Source organism: Motacilla alba, chromosome 1, assembly GCF_015832195.1.
Source record: "Motacilla alba alba isolate MOTALB_02 chromosome 1, Motacilla_alba_V1.0_pri, whole genome shotgun sequence".
Classification (NCBI taxonomy): domain Eukaryota; kingdom Metazoa; phylum Chordata; class Aves; order Passeriformes; family Motacillidae; genus Motacilla; species Motacilla alba.
Genome location: NC_052016.1, coordinates 83,274,647 through 83,291,814, shown reverse-complemented (window position 1 = coordinate 83,291,814; position 17,168 = coordinate 83,274,647). Strand labels below are relative to the sequence as shown.

The following is a 17,168-nucleotide window of genomic DNA, read 5'->3' as shown; positions in this document are numbered from 1 at the left end:
TGAGAACACAGGGGTTAAAAGCGAGAGCCCCCAGGGGATCGTCCTTCTTGGTTCCGGTGGATGGAAGAGTTCAGACCTCCCCTGCCCCGCTTCGGGCTGGGTGGGGGAGGGGAAAAGGCCACGCGGCCGAGGGAGGTGGGCCGGAGCCATGGGCCGAGGACGGGAGGCGATGGCTTGGATAAGAGTGAGTTCCCCACAGAGACGGAGGGGTGGATAAGAAGGAATGCGCAAGTGTGATGTAGAGTTGTGCAAGTGAAGAAGGACTGGGAGAAATTGAGGAAATCCTAGGTGGAGGAGATGATAGAGTGGCTTTTGGCTGGACTCTTTCTTGTATAGCCATGAGCAGAATCTTTCCTGTAATACAGAGACTGCATTTTAGGGGGAGGCGGCGCCAAGGAGTGATGGTGAGACCCCTCGGCCCCAGGGGGTGAAATATTGGGGGGGACTGGTGTCCCGAACAGGAGGAGGCGGCGCCAAGGAGTGATGTGAGCGGAGACGACAGGTGATGAGTAATGGTGAGACCCCTCGGCCCCAGGGGGTGAAATACTGGGGGGGGAATGGTGTCCCGAAACGGTGAGAGACTGTCGTTCTCTTCTGGAACTGGGCATCCTTGAAAGGGAAAACCCTAAAAGCAGCTCTGGTCCATGTGCAGTGGTGAGAGCACTGAACATGGAAGGAAGAAGTCACGACGTGCAGTTGTTGAGTGACGGGGATCCGCCTCTGAGAACACAGGGGTTAAAAGCGAGAGCCCCCAGGGGATCGTCCTTCTTGGTTCCGGTGGATGGAAGAGTTCAGACCTCCCCTGCCCCGCTTCGGGCTGGGTGGGGGAGGGGAAAAGGCCACGCGGCCGAGGGAGGTGGGCCGGAGCCATGGGCCGAGGACGGGAGGCGATGGCTTGGATAAGAGTGAGTTCCCCACAGAGACGGAGGGGTGGAGGAACTCAGAGAGGCAGCGGGCAGCCCCCCTTCCTCAGGAGAGAGAGAGAAGGAGAGAGGTGCCAGTGCTATCTTGAATTTGATAAGCACTGGCCTGGCCGAGGAAGAGAAGTGGGGGCCGACAAGGGAAGAGTGCCCGGGAGTGTGGGAGTTCGAGATAAGCAGAGACTGTGATTTTAACCCTTCTGTGAGACGATGGAAAACCTTGCAAATGCTGATCCTCCGGGAGCTGAGGGAGGAGAGAAACGGATAAGAAGGAATGCGCAAGTGTGATGTAGAGTTGTGCAAGTGAAGAAGGACTGGGAGAAATTGAGGAAATCCTAGGTGGAGGAGATGATAGAGTGGCTTTTGGCTGGACTCTTTCTTGTATAGCCATGAGCAGAATCTTTCCTGTAATACAGAGACTGCATTTTAGGGGGAGGCGGCGCCAAGGAGTGATGGTGAGACCCCTCGGCCCCAGGGGGTGAAATATTGGGGGGGACTGGTGTCCCGAACAGGAGGAGGCGGCGCCAAGGAGTGATGTGAGCGGAGACGACAGGTGATGAGTAATGGTGAGACCCCTCGGCCCCAGGGGGTGAAATACTGGGGGGGGAATGGTGTCCCGAAACGGTGAGAGACTGTCGTTCTCTTCTGGAACTGGGCATCCTTGAAAGGGAAAACCCTAAAAGCAGCTCTGGTCCATGTGCAGTGGTGAGAGCACTGAACATGGAAGGAAGAAGTCACGACGTGCAGTTGTTGAGTGACGGGGATTGGCCTGTGGCACAAGGGGGGGCTCTTCTCTCCTCAATGAAATGAGAGGTGATTGTCGGAAGGGTGGAGATGGACTGATTATCTGAAGGGTGATGGACTGGATTAAGATCTAAGGTTTTGTGATATTCTGTAAGAATTGAGTGGGGGGAGGAGAAATGTTTGAAAGGTTTCCATTCTGCTCTATGTGTTCATTGTATAATTCTGTGATAATAAAGTTTTTTCCCTTTTGTTTATAAGTGGAGGCCTGCTTTGCTCTGTCTCTGATCACATCTCACAGCAGACACCAGGGAAGATGGGTTTTCATGGGGGCACTGGCATTGGGCCAGCGTCAAACCATGACACTTGGGTATTAGGAATATCACACTTTACAGAAACAGCTGATTGGTTTTTCTGAATCGCTCCATTCTCATAGTGCAAATGAATGGTTAAAAAAACATACAGAGGCAAAGAGCAATGACTGGGAATTCTGCATCTTCGACTTCAGAAGAAAAGGTCTGAAAGATAGAGCTCATTAAGATGTTCAAGACAGGAAGTGAGTTTTAATATGTGTTCAAGCTGAGCACAGTGTGACCCCTTGTTGCCAAACCAAATCAAGCAGAAATACCATCAAAGTGTATGATCGTAATTTCCTAGTCTATCCAGACCATGAGCTCCAGAAAGAAGAATCTGTGAATGAAATTCATCTCACATGATGTCATTGTTTCTGTCTGAGCTACAAACTCTTCTTCTGCAGACATGGTGAGAAGCAGGAACTGAAGAGGACAAGTGCTACTTAATCCAACAAAGATTTTTAAAGTAGCTCAGATCAACTGTGCCCTGAAAGAGCCTATTTCTCTCAGCTGACATCAAAGGATACATTATCTGTCTGTCTCTGGGGTTAGATACCCCCATTTGGTCAACTGGATTTTGTCTGAATGAGGGAATAAGAATTGAAAAGATTTTAATGTACAAATTATTTCTAATATTATAAATGTTCCCTGATATTTTAATTTAAAAATTATTTCTAATATTATAAATGTTATCTGATTTTTAAGCCCATTAGCATTCACTGTGAGATCACAGAAAAGGAAGTTTCTCACAGGTTCATTTATTATGCAGTGAGTTTTTTTGCCTAAATGACTGATGCTTTTTTCAGCAGAAGAAATACATTACTCCAATTCCTGTTACTTCTCCATATATATCACACTTTAATATAGGAGCACTGCAGGTATGTTATATTAAAAACACAATGCACTTTAAGCAATTAGCTTTTTTTCTTTACTTTCTCTAGCAGTTACTTAGGTAACACAGTTATTATTGTGTACTGGATATTTTTATGGCCTTGAATGTTTCAAGAGACAAACAACTTTCATTCTGGTCTGTTTTCATTTGCGTTCCTACATAGTATTTATGCTGTCCAAATATATAGTAGGAAAGGAAAAGTCCCAGCACTTTAAAGCAAACACAATTATCCTAGGGACTGTTAAGAGCTGGTTGAGTATCATCAGCGTGGTTTGCTCTCATACAAATGAACAGTAATGTCAGCTGTCCATCAGGATCTGGCAGTGTATCAGCCTTGCCTGAATTTAAATCTATCAGTGTAAGTGTTGACATGTCAGCTGGGTGTCTAAGAACCCACCATAGATGGTGGAGACCTGGAGTGAAGTTCAGCTGCCTGCAGAGAGATATCCACTGCTTTGGAAACCTTCTCACTCTTCCAGAAGAGATGTCAAATAGGTCCTGCACCATACCTGAAACCCTTGCATGAAGTTTCTCTGCGGAAAGGCTGTGACTTCTTAGTCAGTGGCATCTAGACAGTTATTCAAGTTGCCAGCTGGCTCATTTTGGTCTAAATTAAGATCTTATGAGTAGCTCCCAGCTCCCTCATTCAATATAGATACAAATGAATTTAATGCCATGTTGGAGTCCTCTAGAGCATCCAGAAGACAGAAGAACTTCTGTAAGGCCTTTGTCGCATCTCTTAGCTCTTTGCAGATGCCTAGATAGTTCAGGGCACGTCACTTATCATGACAATTGTGTTTCAGCCAATGGTTTCTGCCTGTTACTGACCCCCCTGACTAGCTCTCCACTGCTACCAAGGAAGATTAACAAATCCAGCTCCACAGAGCACCTGTATTAGAGACACTGAATCAGACAGAGTGAATTACATTTCTTTTGTACCAGAAATAACATTTACATGACATACATTCAGTACAGAAGGAGCAAGACCCAAGAAAACCAAAACCAGACGTACACGATGGTAATTTATGATAGCTGCCACCAGATCACAAAGCCAGTGGAACAGGGTGAAATTATGAGCTTCTACAGAGTCCCCAGCTGACCACATCTAAGTTCTTAATTCTAATACTCTTAGTCACTTTCACTTTGGTAGGCCTGTTTGGGGAGAAGTCAGGTGGTATTAGACTAACTCAGCTCTAGCCCTCTATAACCTAAATATCTTGTCAAGCCTAAAGTTCTTCATCACTGACGGAGGAACATTGGCACTTCCACAGAGCTATTCATGCAATCTCTGGCAGATATCTACATTAGACTGGGAGTTACCCTCTGAAAATGCCCGCTTTCTTAACCAGCTGTGCAAGGAGTCCACACTACTCAGTCGTAATCCTGTAGGAGGAGTTCTCTGTTACTGTGTACCTCGGCACTTGGCAGAGTCCAGAACGGGATCTGTTGAAGTGTCTTGCACGTATTCGTCCACTTTCCATGTTGACTAAGTATCTGAATTGATAATATGCTACCTACTTATTTTGCCCTCATGTGGACCTGTGAGGTTGCTAGGGTCTTCACCCAGACCTAGGATCCAGAAGATACTGTTGGGTTTGCTCACAGAAACCCAGCACAGTCTTAGGCTTGTCTTCTGTTAATGACAGATACAATTTGATGTGATGTGAATCCATGCTTTTTCCTTACCCAGTGTTATTAATCATCTTGGCTTTCTCATTAAACATCTGTAACTATCCACTTAAAATTTACTGTTTACATGTAGCTCTACATTATAGAAGCATTTTGTACTGCTACCCCATCAACCTAGAGTGATACATTGATATGACTGAGGGGTGGTAAATATTGAAGGATGATAAGAGCAGAAAAAAAATACAGGAAATCTTTCCTAATGTAAAATATTTGGTTTTGACTAAAGAAGGGTCACAAAAGGGTCACCACTTGTAATGAAGATAAACCTTCTTATTCCTTGTATTTTACTTGTCTTTAGCCACTGTAATACACAAAAAAAAAAGTCCATAAGTGCCATTTTCTGTCTATTACAATAAAAGGAAAACATATGAGATGTTTAGTTTGGGAAATCAGTTTCAGTCTGCTGTAACCTGCTATTTGTTCTAAGTGGAGTCCAGTACTGCACACTCCTGTTATGAGTTCATAATATACCCACGTGCTGCAGTCTAACAAAATAAAATAATCTGCAAAGGCTGGAGAAAATTAATTGCGAGTAAGGCAGAAAACATGTTTTCTTTGGAGAGTGAGATTCACTATTTGCAACTAATTTAGAAATTACCAAAGTTTTAATTTCTCTCTTGGCATCTACACTCTACAGTCAGTACACAACTGACTTTGTTGTGGAAAGACATTTTATATTCTGTAGTCACTTGCACAAAAAAGGACTCTCTAATTCTCTAGTGGTAGATGAACAGATGATATATCACAAATCCATTTTTTATGAAAACTTAGAAGTGGTTGGCTGCACTCATCTTAGAAATGCAAGAATTCATTGCAGTGTAGCACCTTCCAGGGAGGCAGGCAGGCAGTCGCTGCTGCTACTGTCATATTACTTGGAACCATCTAAATGAGCCTTGTTTATGCACTGCAAGTGGGGACACGAGCCCTGCCACTAATTTTTAAATATTTTTTTCCCAATATGATATCAAAACACTAAATGCAGAAGATGTATATATATAGTTACTATCTTCATCATGAACAAGAACATTCAGAATTGACTTTTCCTTCTGCACAGATTCATGCACAGACACGTGAAATGAAATGTGATTCGTCTTCCAGCTGAAAGAGCAGTGTGAATGTATTTCCTGCTCAGATTAATCTTCCAGAGGCTGGTAATATAAACTTTCTGTATATTGGAAAAAACCCCATGTCTTTATTGAGTAGAAGCTAAAACACGAAATGGAAGGAAGTAGATTTTAATCCAGATTTACAAGGTGAAATTTCCATTGAATAGAAGTTGTGCAGCCTTCAAATTAGCAATTTTCATTTGAGTCTAGCTATCCTTCTAGGTACCTGACGATACCATGGCAATGAGTATGATTAGCAGTATGATAAGAACTATGTATCAATATATCTTACAGACCAAAATCTCCTTTGTGCACATCTGATTCACAGAGCCTAGCTCCAGCCCCAAGAGTTATGGTTACATTTAGACATCTACAAACTGGATCTCTGAATTAGTCATCCAGATTCTATTCATCCTCAGTGCCATCCCCAGGCCATCAGATTCTTGTCTTCTCTAAATGAGTATTTTAAGCAAGCTCTGAAGGTGCTATCTCCATCTATTAGTAAAGGGATGAAGTGATAGCTCAGACTTCAATTGTAACACTAGAAACATGAAAAGCTGGGACAAATAAATCCCACTTCATGTTTATCTGGTTTGATATGGCACAGATGTGCAAACTTTAGCCTAGATATTTTACTTTACCCTAACAGCCAAGTTCAGCAATCACATAGTTTTTCAATGTACACCAAGTGAAGACCCATAACTGTGCCATTTCTTCATCTTACTGTTTGCCAAAATACTGGTGATTAGGAGTGGATTCTATCTGCAGGTTTTTTATTCACCACTTCTCTAACGGTGATCCATAGTACCATTCACACCCCAATGACTTTCCTGGAAATGAGATGATGACTTCCCAAAGGGTCTTCATACCCATCAGGTAAAGGAAGTTCAACTAGTACTAAAAAGTTCATTTTAGAAGATGATCATGCAAGCCCTGTGTTCCATGAGACATCACTCTTCAGGCAAGGTGGAAACTGCGTGGCAGTCAAGATTTGTGCATTTTCTTTGATAATTAATTAATGTAGACATCTGTGGTCCTTGTCACTGTTGGGAGATGGCCTTTCCTCGCCCATGCTAGTCAGGGTCTGAGCAGCAGGCAGACCCATTCCACCTGAAGACAGAGGCAACCACTGTAACAAAGCTCTGTCTTAGCAACCTCACGCACGTTCGGAATGCAATGCGTCGGATACAGCAGCATGCACAACCATTCACCTGGGGGACGGAATAATATCACCATTTTTAAAAACAGGACTCTGTCAGGTCTCCCAGGAGGGTTCTGACAGCCACCATCGTTCATCCACCTTTGCCGCCTGGAACTGGTATTAACCATGAGGGAAAAAATGATCGCACAGACTTAAACTTAGATATTGCTGCGAGACAGAAACTGAGACTAAACAAACTTGATACTAAGCAAACAGTTATTTTGGAGAACCAATCAATGCCTAAATCTAGAGCCAAATGACCACAATGAATGTGGTAAAACATATTTATTCATTTAGCATATTGCATCCAAACAGCTAATAAGAAACAAGACTCTGTCTAAACATGCAAAACGTAAAACTGGAGGAGCTGTACATTTCAGGAATCATCTGCTGATTAACATCACACAGGGTTATCAAATCCAACAGCACAGCATCTAAGGGTTTTGGGGTAGTAGCCTGTAGGAAGCCAATGGGCTTGTGCAACACTTGTGCAAGCCTGTCATCTTCAGCCTTAGGAGTGTGACCCAAAACTCCAGAGTTATGATATATTGTACAGGCTCATTGTTTGTATCGTCTCCCATGGCCTCAGTATGCAGAAGATATTTGGAAAATTAATCTCAAAACTTTAAACCCTATAAGATTTATACCTTCTGGATTTTATTCTAGGGTCTCTTGAGGAAAAAGAAATCATGGCATATATTTAACAGTTCAAGATTGTGGACCAAATGGAGTCAAACAAAACTGAAATGAAAACTTCGCTTTTAGGAATGCCCTGGAGGATTCCCTGGCCAATTCAGATTAATGTCTGATTTGTCTACAGTCCTGTTACTTTTAGTCTTTTATAGTTAAAATGCAAAGCAGATTATATATTTTTAAGTAATATTTTCTATTTCATGTAGTTTGGGAGCAGAGGGAAAAAGTTGCTCATAACTGATTTGTTAGATTACCATCACATTTTTTCACTGTCACAAAAACCATAGCACAGTGGAATAAAAAAGTTAAAAAGAGACTCAAAGTATATCGGAATTTATTCCTAAAAAGGGTAGTTCAGGGTATCTTCCACATGGAAATTGAGACTTTATCTGCTTTTACTTTAAGAAAATCAGAAGGGACTCTAAAAGGACATTTTCCCACATAGTGTGACACAGTATATTCCCCTCCCCAGGGTAAAGAGCATAAAAGGTGTTCTTTCTCAGATGGGGTGCATGCTCATCTACTAATCTATGCAGCCACTGTACTGTGCATGAATGCAAATCACCCATGAGTGCCACGGCCAATTTCTCAGTTGCCTGTCTCCATAGAATGCATGTGCATTATGTATATGTTTAAGAGTGCATCAGCTCCCTGGTGAAAAATCAAGAAAACTTTCGTGTCCTCCTGAAAGAAAATGCGGAATTATTTTATACACGTCCAGCCTGGTCAGGCTGCAGTATGTTCTCGGGAGAAATTCCAGCTCAATTAAGACAGCACTGCTGTACAGTGATGTGGTGGATACAGAGGTACTGGGGGCAGCTCAAACACAGGAAGCAGCATGGCTGTATCAGCATGGTGCTCTCTGTAGACTAATTAGTCCTGCTAAGAAGCTGGACTATTAAGTCCATGCTAAATGCAAAACTGTGCCTTCCCCTCGGGCTGTGCTGAATGAGCTCTGCTGAGGAAGGCTTTTCTGTCTGGAACCAGGGACCTCTAACAGCCACAAAAGCTTATGAAGCTGTAAAGTACAAGGAGATTGGCCAGCAAGACTGGGGCGTTTTTAGGGAGAGAGCCTAGGAAGGCCTGGGAGCTCATTTCCATTGCTCCAAGCACAGGACTCTGAGCTGAATGCTACTGCAGTGTCTGCATTGCTCTACATGCCCTTGTGGGGTTTGAGACTATGGGGATGCTTACACCAGTTTTTAGTTCACTGGAGGAATACATAACTCCTTTCTGGGGATGAGGCATCATCTTTGTGGTGAGAGAAAAATATTGGAAGGCAGCAGCGGCTCTGGGGACTTGGCAAAATGAAATTAGAATGCAAAATTACAGAAAGAACTGCTAGTATTTGAGCCTACACGACACACACACAAAGTAAAGATGGTGAAGATGAAACTTAAACAAGTGTTTTGTCCATCATCATACAAAGACAAATGGGAATGAAATGAAGAATAAGAATACCAAAGCTTACACCATGTTGCATTGTCCTCCAGATAGTCCTCTGGGAAGCAAGAGGGAAACAGATTCAGGGAACAGAAAAACAAAACAAAACAAAACAAAATAAACCACAGGTTATACCAAACAGGCAACCACAGAGAAGATAACGAGTCTTTATAAGCAGTTGATTTTAAATGAGAAACTTTAGATCATGCTCTACAGAAGAAGGTGTTAAAATTATTTAATTTTTGACAATTTTTAAAATTTACTGGTCTTCAGGTGTACTTGCTAGATGCCTGGACTAAGATTGTCACTTTTTGGCACTTTGTAGTAGAGGGATAAGGAAAGATTTCTCTGAGCTGTTCAAATGTATACTTTAGGATGAGATGAACTGTGCCTTAAAAATACGTGATCTCAAATCAGCTACCTAAACCCATGCTTAGATAACTGAACTAAGGCCTTTATTTCTCTCTGTTAACAGTCAAAATGACAGTCATCTGGACTCAAATCAAGGTAGCTGGTTCTAAGTATCTGCACTATGGATTTCTATACTGAATCAGAAAAGTCCACATTTTTGCTACTGTTACAGTCAGTATAAGGTGGAATACAGTTATCAAAACGTAGGCAGAGCAAGTCAATTTAGCACCTCTGAGATATTCCATTTAACATCCAACCAGGTCTCCTGTAACATCGTTTTCACCTTTGAACATCTTGAAGAGCACAGGCATCTCAAAGAGCATTAGGTGACTATATTTATGTAGCTGAATTTCACATGGTGCAACCTGCAGAAAACAGCTGGAGCTCAGTTCTGCTCTCCCACTTGGATGCCTCATAGTGAACATCTTCTAGGGTGTTCTATCCATACTTCAGATGCCAGTCCAGGGAAGCATAAGCATCTCAAACTACTGTTCTATCGTCCAGCTCAGTTAGATGACTTAAATACTCCAAGGCATTTCAGTCTTGTCTATCGACATGTGCATATTCCAACAGAGTCTTTTATTTCCCAGTCTTTGAGAGATGTCTGTGCCAGATGGGGTGAATCACTCTCCAAAGATGTGTGTCTCTCTCCATTGGCTTCAGAAAGAGCCTGACTTTTAGGCCCAGTGCTGTGAAGATGTCATTGAATTGTCTGAGCATAAGTGTCCTGAATTGCTTGAGCTTCTGCAGTATAGTCAAGTCAGCCCCCCTCTGCTGCTCCAGAAGTGTACTGGTCTCCTTGAGTCCTCTGCTGGTCCTATATTTCAGATACCCTAGGATGTCTCAGATGGTGCTTTTCATCCATGCTTAGACAAGTCTCTCAAGTTCTATGTAGCTTCCTAAATACATCAGATGCTTTAAAACCACATATGCCGCAGCTTTGGGGGGATATTTAGATTTTTCCACATTTCTTATAAATAATTTTGATCTATTTCTTATTTGTTAAGCCTTACTTGTTACAGCTATGACAATAACACAGAGAAATCACTTTTTGAAATGGAATAGCTGGATTAATTGCATGAGCTCAGGCAAGGATGAAGGAGCACTTTTTCAGATGGGCTGAGTACCTGGTGATTTCAGCATAGGCTTCTTATGAAGGCTGCTTTGTGCAACATACCTGATAAAATATGCCCAACTGAATTAAGGTTATAAGTGGGGATATGAGCAAGACTAAAACAGAATTTGGTTCAGGTATGCTGCATGTTTGTATAACATTGAGATGCAGAGGAAATATTTTCTAAACTTGGTTTCTTCTGCTGTCAAAGACAGATGAAAGCAGAATGGTTTGTCACTTCTTTTGAGGTTTTTGTGACTGTATGTTTGGACTTTATGGTGACAGTTTAAAGTCAAGTGGTCTGACAGTGTTTCATTAATACAAACTCCAGAATAGACTTCTAAAAGTATTAATATAACACTGAAGAGTCTTCTGAATCACAAGAAAAGACTAGTTTCTTATATCCATAATAGTCAAAATGGTCTTTAAGTGTTTGAAAATACCAACAAAATACTAATATTGCAGTGTATTTACATGAAGTAAGCAACAGAAAATGATCAGTGTGCAGACAAGAAAACTGCTGTGCATGTTACACCCTGTTAACAATGCAAGGGTTAGGAGTATCCAAAGGAAGCTGGTCCTCCAAGCTCTAGCTACAGTTAATGAAGAGAGATAACGTCATTCAGGGAATGATTCAGCACATGGAAAGGTTCTAACACAGGTTAAATGGTGTTTCTGTGAGGAAGGAGTGTAGCATTTATATCCTTCTGGATAAAATTACCCAAGATGGTGTGAGATGCAGGCAGTGACCTTTCCTGAGAGCTGCTAAGGGATTACAGCTCTGAAATAAGGCCGTCTGCTCTAATCCACATAAACTACCTTTCCTAGCTCCACTGAGATCAGCAGCCATCTCTGAATTGAGAGATGGTTGGTCCCAGCCCAGAAGGAGGCAACACATTCATCACTGCTATTTGAAGATGGGTTCGATACCAAAACTCATCATTAACAGACCATAAATAGTAATTATTTTAGATACCATCAGCAAGTACAGGAAATAGGAATTTGATTTGAACATTTTTTAAATGAACAGCAGCAATACTAAACTCCTTGGTTTTTTTTTTCCTGAAATAATTCATGAACAAGACTAGTTAAATCATATGGAGATAAGTTCCCCTTTCAAAGTCCAGAAGTCATAACGAATTATCTGCATTGGCAGCTTTCATTAGTTTCAGCCTTTAAAGGCTGGCAGCATAGGACACATCTTTGCTTTATTCAGTGTGCTGCTCAGTATTTTCCAAGTTAGTATTTTAAAAAGGATATTCATATGTTCAGAATATTCTTCTTATGTCAATATGTAATTAATCTTAAATCTTCCTTGTTCATTACAAAAATGCTTGTACTGTTCTTACATCATCAGACTAATCCAAGCTGAGCTGTGCTTCCAGCCCCTTCCTTTTTATGCTCTTGCTCCCATTTCAGCTGTTTGCAACCTTCAGATTTGACAAAGCATGATTGAAACCTAAAGGCTTTAGTGACCTTTCACTTCACCTTGACCAATTCTACATTAAGATCCAGACCTCTGCTCCTAGCAGTGCAGAAGGACTGGTTCTTTAAATCTAATGTGAAAGGGTAAAATTAAGATCCCAACAAATATAGATTGAATATTGCTAGTCAGATTTTTAGCCTGAGATGTTGCACTGCACTATGATCCTGCTGCAGTTGGATATACAATGGAGGTAAGCATCTTCTCTGCTTCTCCTTTTAGGATGACCAGGCTACAGTATTTCCAGAAGTGCGGAGAACTAACAAATGTTGCTTTTTACTGCACGGTAATCCCAAGTCTTGACTAGAAATGCCATGTTATTTTCCTATTGGGTAGAAATAGGAAATTGGAAATTGAATTGGGTTGCCATGAAAATTGACAGAATAGAGTGCATAGAGTACAACATAGACAGAAGTGATTGGAAGGACTTGGCACTGTGAAAAACTACTGTGACATCCCATGAATTTGATGAATGATGGCATCAAGAAGATACCTTGGTCCTCATCTGCATTGGTATATTTGGGTGCTCCCTTTGGCAAGACAGACCAGTGCTCTGCAAGTGTGCAGCAATTAGCTGAGGGCATGTGATACAGCCTTTTTTTAGATCAGAAGCTCTTCAGTTTCGCTCATCGGTTCTACCTACAGATGATTGCTGGGATGGTACTAACAGCTGTACTAATTATCCCTCTATAAATCTATAGATGTATAAATAGCAGGAACATTGAAGTCTGAAATGTGATTCCGATGATTGGTAGTAAAGAAAATAATCTTATGTTGAAGTATTGTTTTCCCAAAATGATTGAATAAGTAAAGCAAGATTAACGATCACTGAAGTTTTAGCTGATTAAAGTCAATTGTTGAGATGGATGGAAATAACACAGTGGTAATTTTATAATTAAGTAAAGAAGTGAAACAAATTGAGGTGCCTTTGCAAGGGTGTAAGTTGAAGAACTAGGTGATAAAAATGGCCTTAACACATAACTTTTTTATAAAATTAAAAAAACATAAAATATTGTTGTAGACCACTTTTGATACATAATTTATACTGTAAAGTACCTGCAAAGGCTTATGTGGTTTCTGGCCTGTAGGAAAGAATTTATTCTCTTCTAACAAGTCTAATACATAAAAACTGAGCCATACTGCTCTCCTACAATGAAATTCTATACCATTTCCAGTGGAGAATAAAAGCTTTACTGAATGCTGGAACAGCTGGCAAAGAAACTATAAAGAGTGATTTTAAAATTCTTAAATCAGGAGATGACCACCTTCTAGTATATAGCCATGCCTTTAGTACTAATCTGAAAATGGAATATATTTTGCCTTACCAGCCTATCCAAACTTGTCCCAGCAGCAGTTGTAGGTCTCTCCTCTGGGATATATGGTCTAAACCGGGTATTGAAGTTTTCAGGGACAGAACGGGAAGATCTCAGGGCAGGTGCTGGTTTAGGTTGGCCACATCCTTGGAAAACCTGAAAAAAGACATTCTTGGTTATATGTTGGTTAAATGAGAATCATAAAAAAAGGAAAGCTGGTATTTTGTAGTCTCTTTATTCTTTCTTTTTTTTTTTTTTTTTTTTGTACACTTGAAACAAGATTTGATTGACATTTTTATACTACTGAATTGGGTGCTTGGCCTGCATTAAAACTCAGGTTAATAATTTAGCATTATTAATCACTTGGTGAAGGTATGGAAACATATAGGGACCTTAAAATCCTCTTAATTTAAGAAGGTGATTATTATGAGGAATTAACATCTGAAAGCATCTTAATTGCTGTCTTTCCAAGAAGGAAACTACACAAAAGGATGACCTTTGTGGCAGGACATAGTTGATAACTGTTTTCAATTTTGTTAAAATGCAGTATTTACCCAGAATCACAGGTCATCCATAATCCCTACCTACAGCTCTTTGTACCTTGCAATCTTATTTGTAGTCTTAGAGAAAAGGTCAGTGATGAAATAGTTTTTTAACTTGGATAACTTTATTCCCTACCAATCTCTCCCTAGAAGGGTGAGGCAGACTGAGTGGGCAACAGTGATAATTATTTTCTGTTAGTGTGTTTGTTTTCTGGGTATAGAAAATAATGTTCGCAGTTATGAAATTTTTCATATACTTCCATCTGGAAAAAGGTTTCGGTGTTGTGTATCTGGTAGGTACTAAAGGACACAGAGGACACTTTTGACTACTGGATATCAAGCATATTTCCCAGAGGCATTTTCACACAAGCTGCACATCTGAAAGAAGGTAGAAAATCCACTGAGTTAAAATTTTCAAGTGCTCTCATGAAGTAGAATCCTAGTGTTTGCCTTCACACCAACTTTTTCAGTTTTAGAATCCCCCTTCTGGTTTTGTGACCATTGTATTTTGAATGTTTCAACATTTTGCCTCCATTCAAAAGAAGAATTAAATGTCAGAATTTTTCGTAAGTTATATTATACAAAACCCTAATGCCATACACAGACTGAAGGAGCTTTGTGGGGGTGAAAACTATGCTGTGTTTTGGTTGTAGGACCAAATAACTCCTTTTTATGTGGCTATGTTGGTTTCTGTGGCCAGGTTTTGGTAGTGGGGGGACTACAGGGGTGGTTTCTGTGAGAAGCTGCCAGCATCTTCCCCCATGTCTGGCAGAGCCAATGGCAGCCGGCTCCAGGGCAGCTCTGCTGGCCAAGGCTGGGCCAGTCAGAAATTACAGTAATGCCTCTGTGATAACATTATTAAGAAGGAAAAGAAAGTCATTGTGCAGATGAAATTGTGGCCAGGGAAGAGTGGGGTGAGAACATGTGGGAGGAACAGCCCTGCAGACACCAAGGTCAGCGCAGAAGGAGAAGCAGGAGGTGCTGCAGGTGCCAGAGCTGAGATTCCCCTGCAGCCCATGGGATAGCCAGCCCATGGTGAGGGAGCTGTGTCCCTGCAGCCCATGGAGGTCCATGGGGATACAGAGATCCACCCTCAGCCCATGGAACACATCTACACCAGGGCAGGTGGGTGCCTGAGAGGAGGCTGTGACCCCGTGCACCCCGTGGGTGCCTGTGCTGGAGCAGGGTCCTGCAGACCTGTGGAGAGAGGAGCCCACTCTGGAGCAGGTTTGCTGGCAGGACTTGTGACCCTGTGAAGGGACCCACACTGGAGCAGGCTGTGCCTGAAGGACTGCACCCCGTGGAAGAGTGACCCAGGTCCATGGTGCAACTTCTGTTTCTTTCAGGACACATTAAATGGGCTTTTAGTTAGGTTTCCTGATGTTAATTTAGAGGTCCCAAATGATTCAAAGTTTGCTGAAAGAAGCTGATTAATACTAAATATATGTCCAGTCATCAGGTCTGCTTTGGCTTAAAGTCCAGCAAGTCAGCTGTTGTATGGCCATTGGGATTTTTAATTTATGAGTGGAATACTGTTTGGTCTGGTTTGAGAATATCTGTTTTAAGAGTTTCAAGCCTCCCTAGTCCTGAGGACTATTGGACAATAAATTAATTTTATCAACCAAGAAAAAAAATTTTAGCTTGTAAAGCTCTAAACCTTTCATCAGGAAAGGATCTTATTTTTCTTCTATGAAGAAAATTCAACTAATATTAATATTCAAGACTTGTACATGATTGTGTAGGACAATTTAAAGGGTGAAATCTATATGTTAAGAGCATGAATTATACTTACAAAAGTACACTTAAGTTTCTTCTGACTCGAGATAAGTTATGCACTGAAAACATAATTGTTTATTTAGATATCTATAAAATCTCATTTACTCAATTAAGCAACTGGGTATTTGCCTACAAAGCAAGTGACAATTATACAAAACATACGACTAGATTCTCAGGAGAAAGGAAAGTGAGGGAATGTCTCCTTAAAAGTCCCAGAGTGTGATTGTTAAGCTACTTGTATGGCCATGTGGTGCAACTGCAAGTCTGCATAATTTATATAACATCTTTCTTATGATGTACTGAAAAAAACCCAACAGAGACTTTGTGGCATTTATCTTCATACAAATAGTTTCAGCAAGTAGTTTTATATAAACAAATTTACATACAGTCAGACAATAATAGAGATGGAAACTAGACAGTAACATTTACATGACAGAAAAAGAACTAACTTGCTTTTTAAATGACCTAACAGAAATGCAGTAAGGATGCAATATTAAATAACTGAATTTTGAGTGCAAAAGAGATGTTTTTAAATTTGCATCCTGGTATTGACAGAACACAAAATGTAAAGATGATAACTGATATTAACAAATGCTTTCTAAGAAGAAGCACATGAAATACTTTCTTTACAATGCTACTCAGAGGTATTGAACAGTTTCTGGAAAAATGTTCAGGTGTTTCATTACACATGCTGGGAATTGGTAGCATAAACCCACTCTAAAAAATTGTACTTTATATATAGTTGGTGCAGTCCATTTCATCTGAATTTAGAGAATAGATTCCACTTGAAATTAAGAAAGCTAACTTTAGTTGTCATCATATATGTGCCTACATTTAAGCCATACATCTAAGATAGGGGAGAGCAAAAGCTTCCTTCTGTTTCTCTCCCATCAGCATCTACAGTCGTTTGGGATGTTCTGGGATATCTGAGACACCTGTTAAGATTTTATAACATGAAACCATTCCCCGCTGAACTGCTGTTAAAGCTCAAATGGACCAAGTCTCTCTGCTCAGGGATATGAACCAAGCCGTGAGAACAAGTCAACAGAGCCAGTGAAGAATTAAATCTCTTGAGCTGACTAAATGGAAGTATCTACTTCAGGACTAGGATGTAGATACTGTAGAAGAAAGAGCCCTTTTCCCAGGAGAATGTGAAGTTTTGAATTTTTTGCAGAAGACAAATTTTGTTCTCTGTGAAACCTTGGGTCATACTGTTTTTTAGCCATGTGCTAGTGCTCAGTGTTTCCAGTTGAGTGTCTCTATATGATTCTGCTCCATTGACTCTTCAGATAGAGCAGCATTGATTTTTTACCTGAAATGCCATTATATTTTTCCTGCACAGAGCTCTGGAAAGAACAGATAAATGAAGAGGTTTTCTTAGTGTGAAACTTGTGGACTATTTTAAGAAGAACCTTGGATGTAGTTCTGTGAAGATATCCTCCTTATAAATAATGCATAGGTAGTCTGCTATGTCATGGAGCTCATTCATCC

At 40.9% G+C, this 17,168-nt stretch overlaps 1 protein-coding gene across 1 annotated transcript in view; it reads right to left on the bottom strand.

The window, feature by feature from the left end:
* Positions 1-17,168, bottom strand: part of GPC6 (glypican 6) — a gene marked incomplete at its 5' end in the record, with an annotated part of 732,861 nt that overhangs the window by 61,226 nt on the left and 654,467 nt on the right. Inside the window, 2 exons of the mRNA XM_038143686.1 lie at positions 9,067-9,096; positions 13,372-13,515. Coding sequence (XP_037999614.1) covers positions 9,067-9,096; positions 13,372-13,515 — 174 coding nt within the window. The remainder of the gene's footprint in view (positions 1-9,066; positions 9,097-13,371; positions 13,516-17,168) is intronic.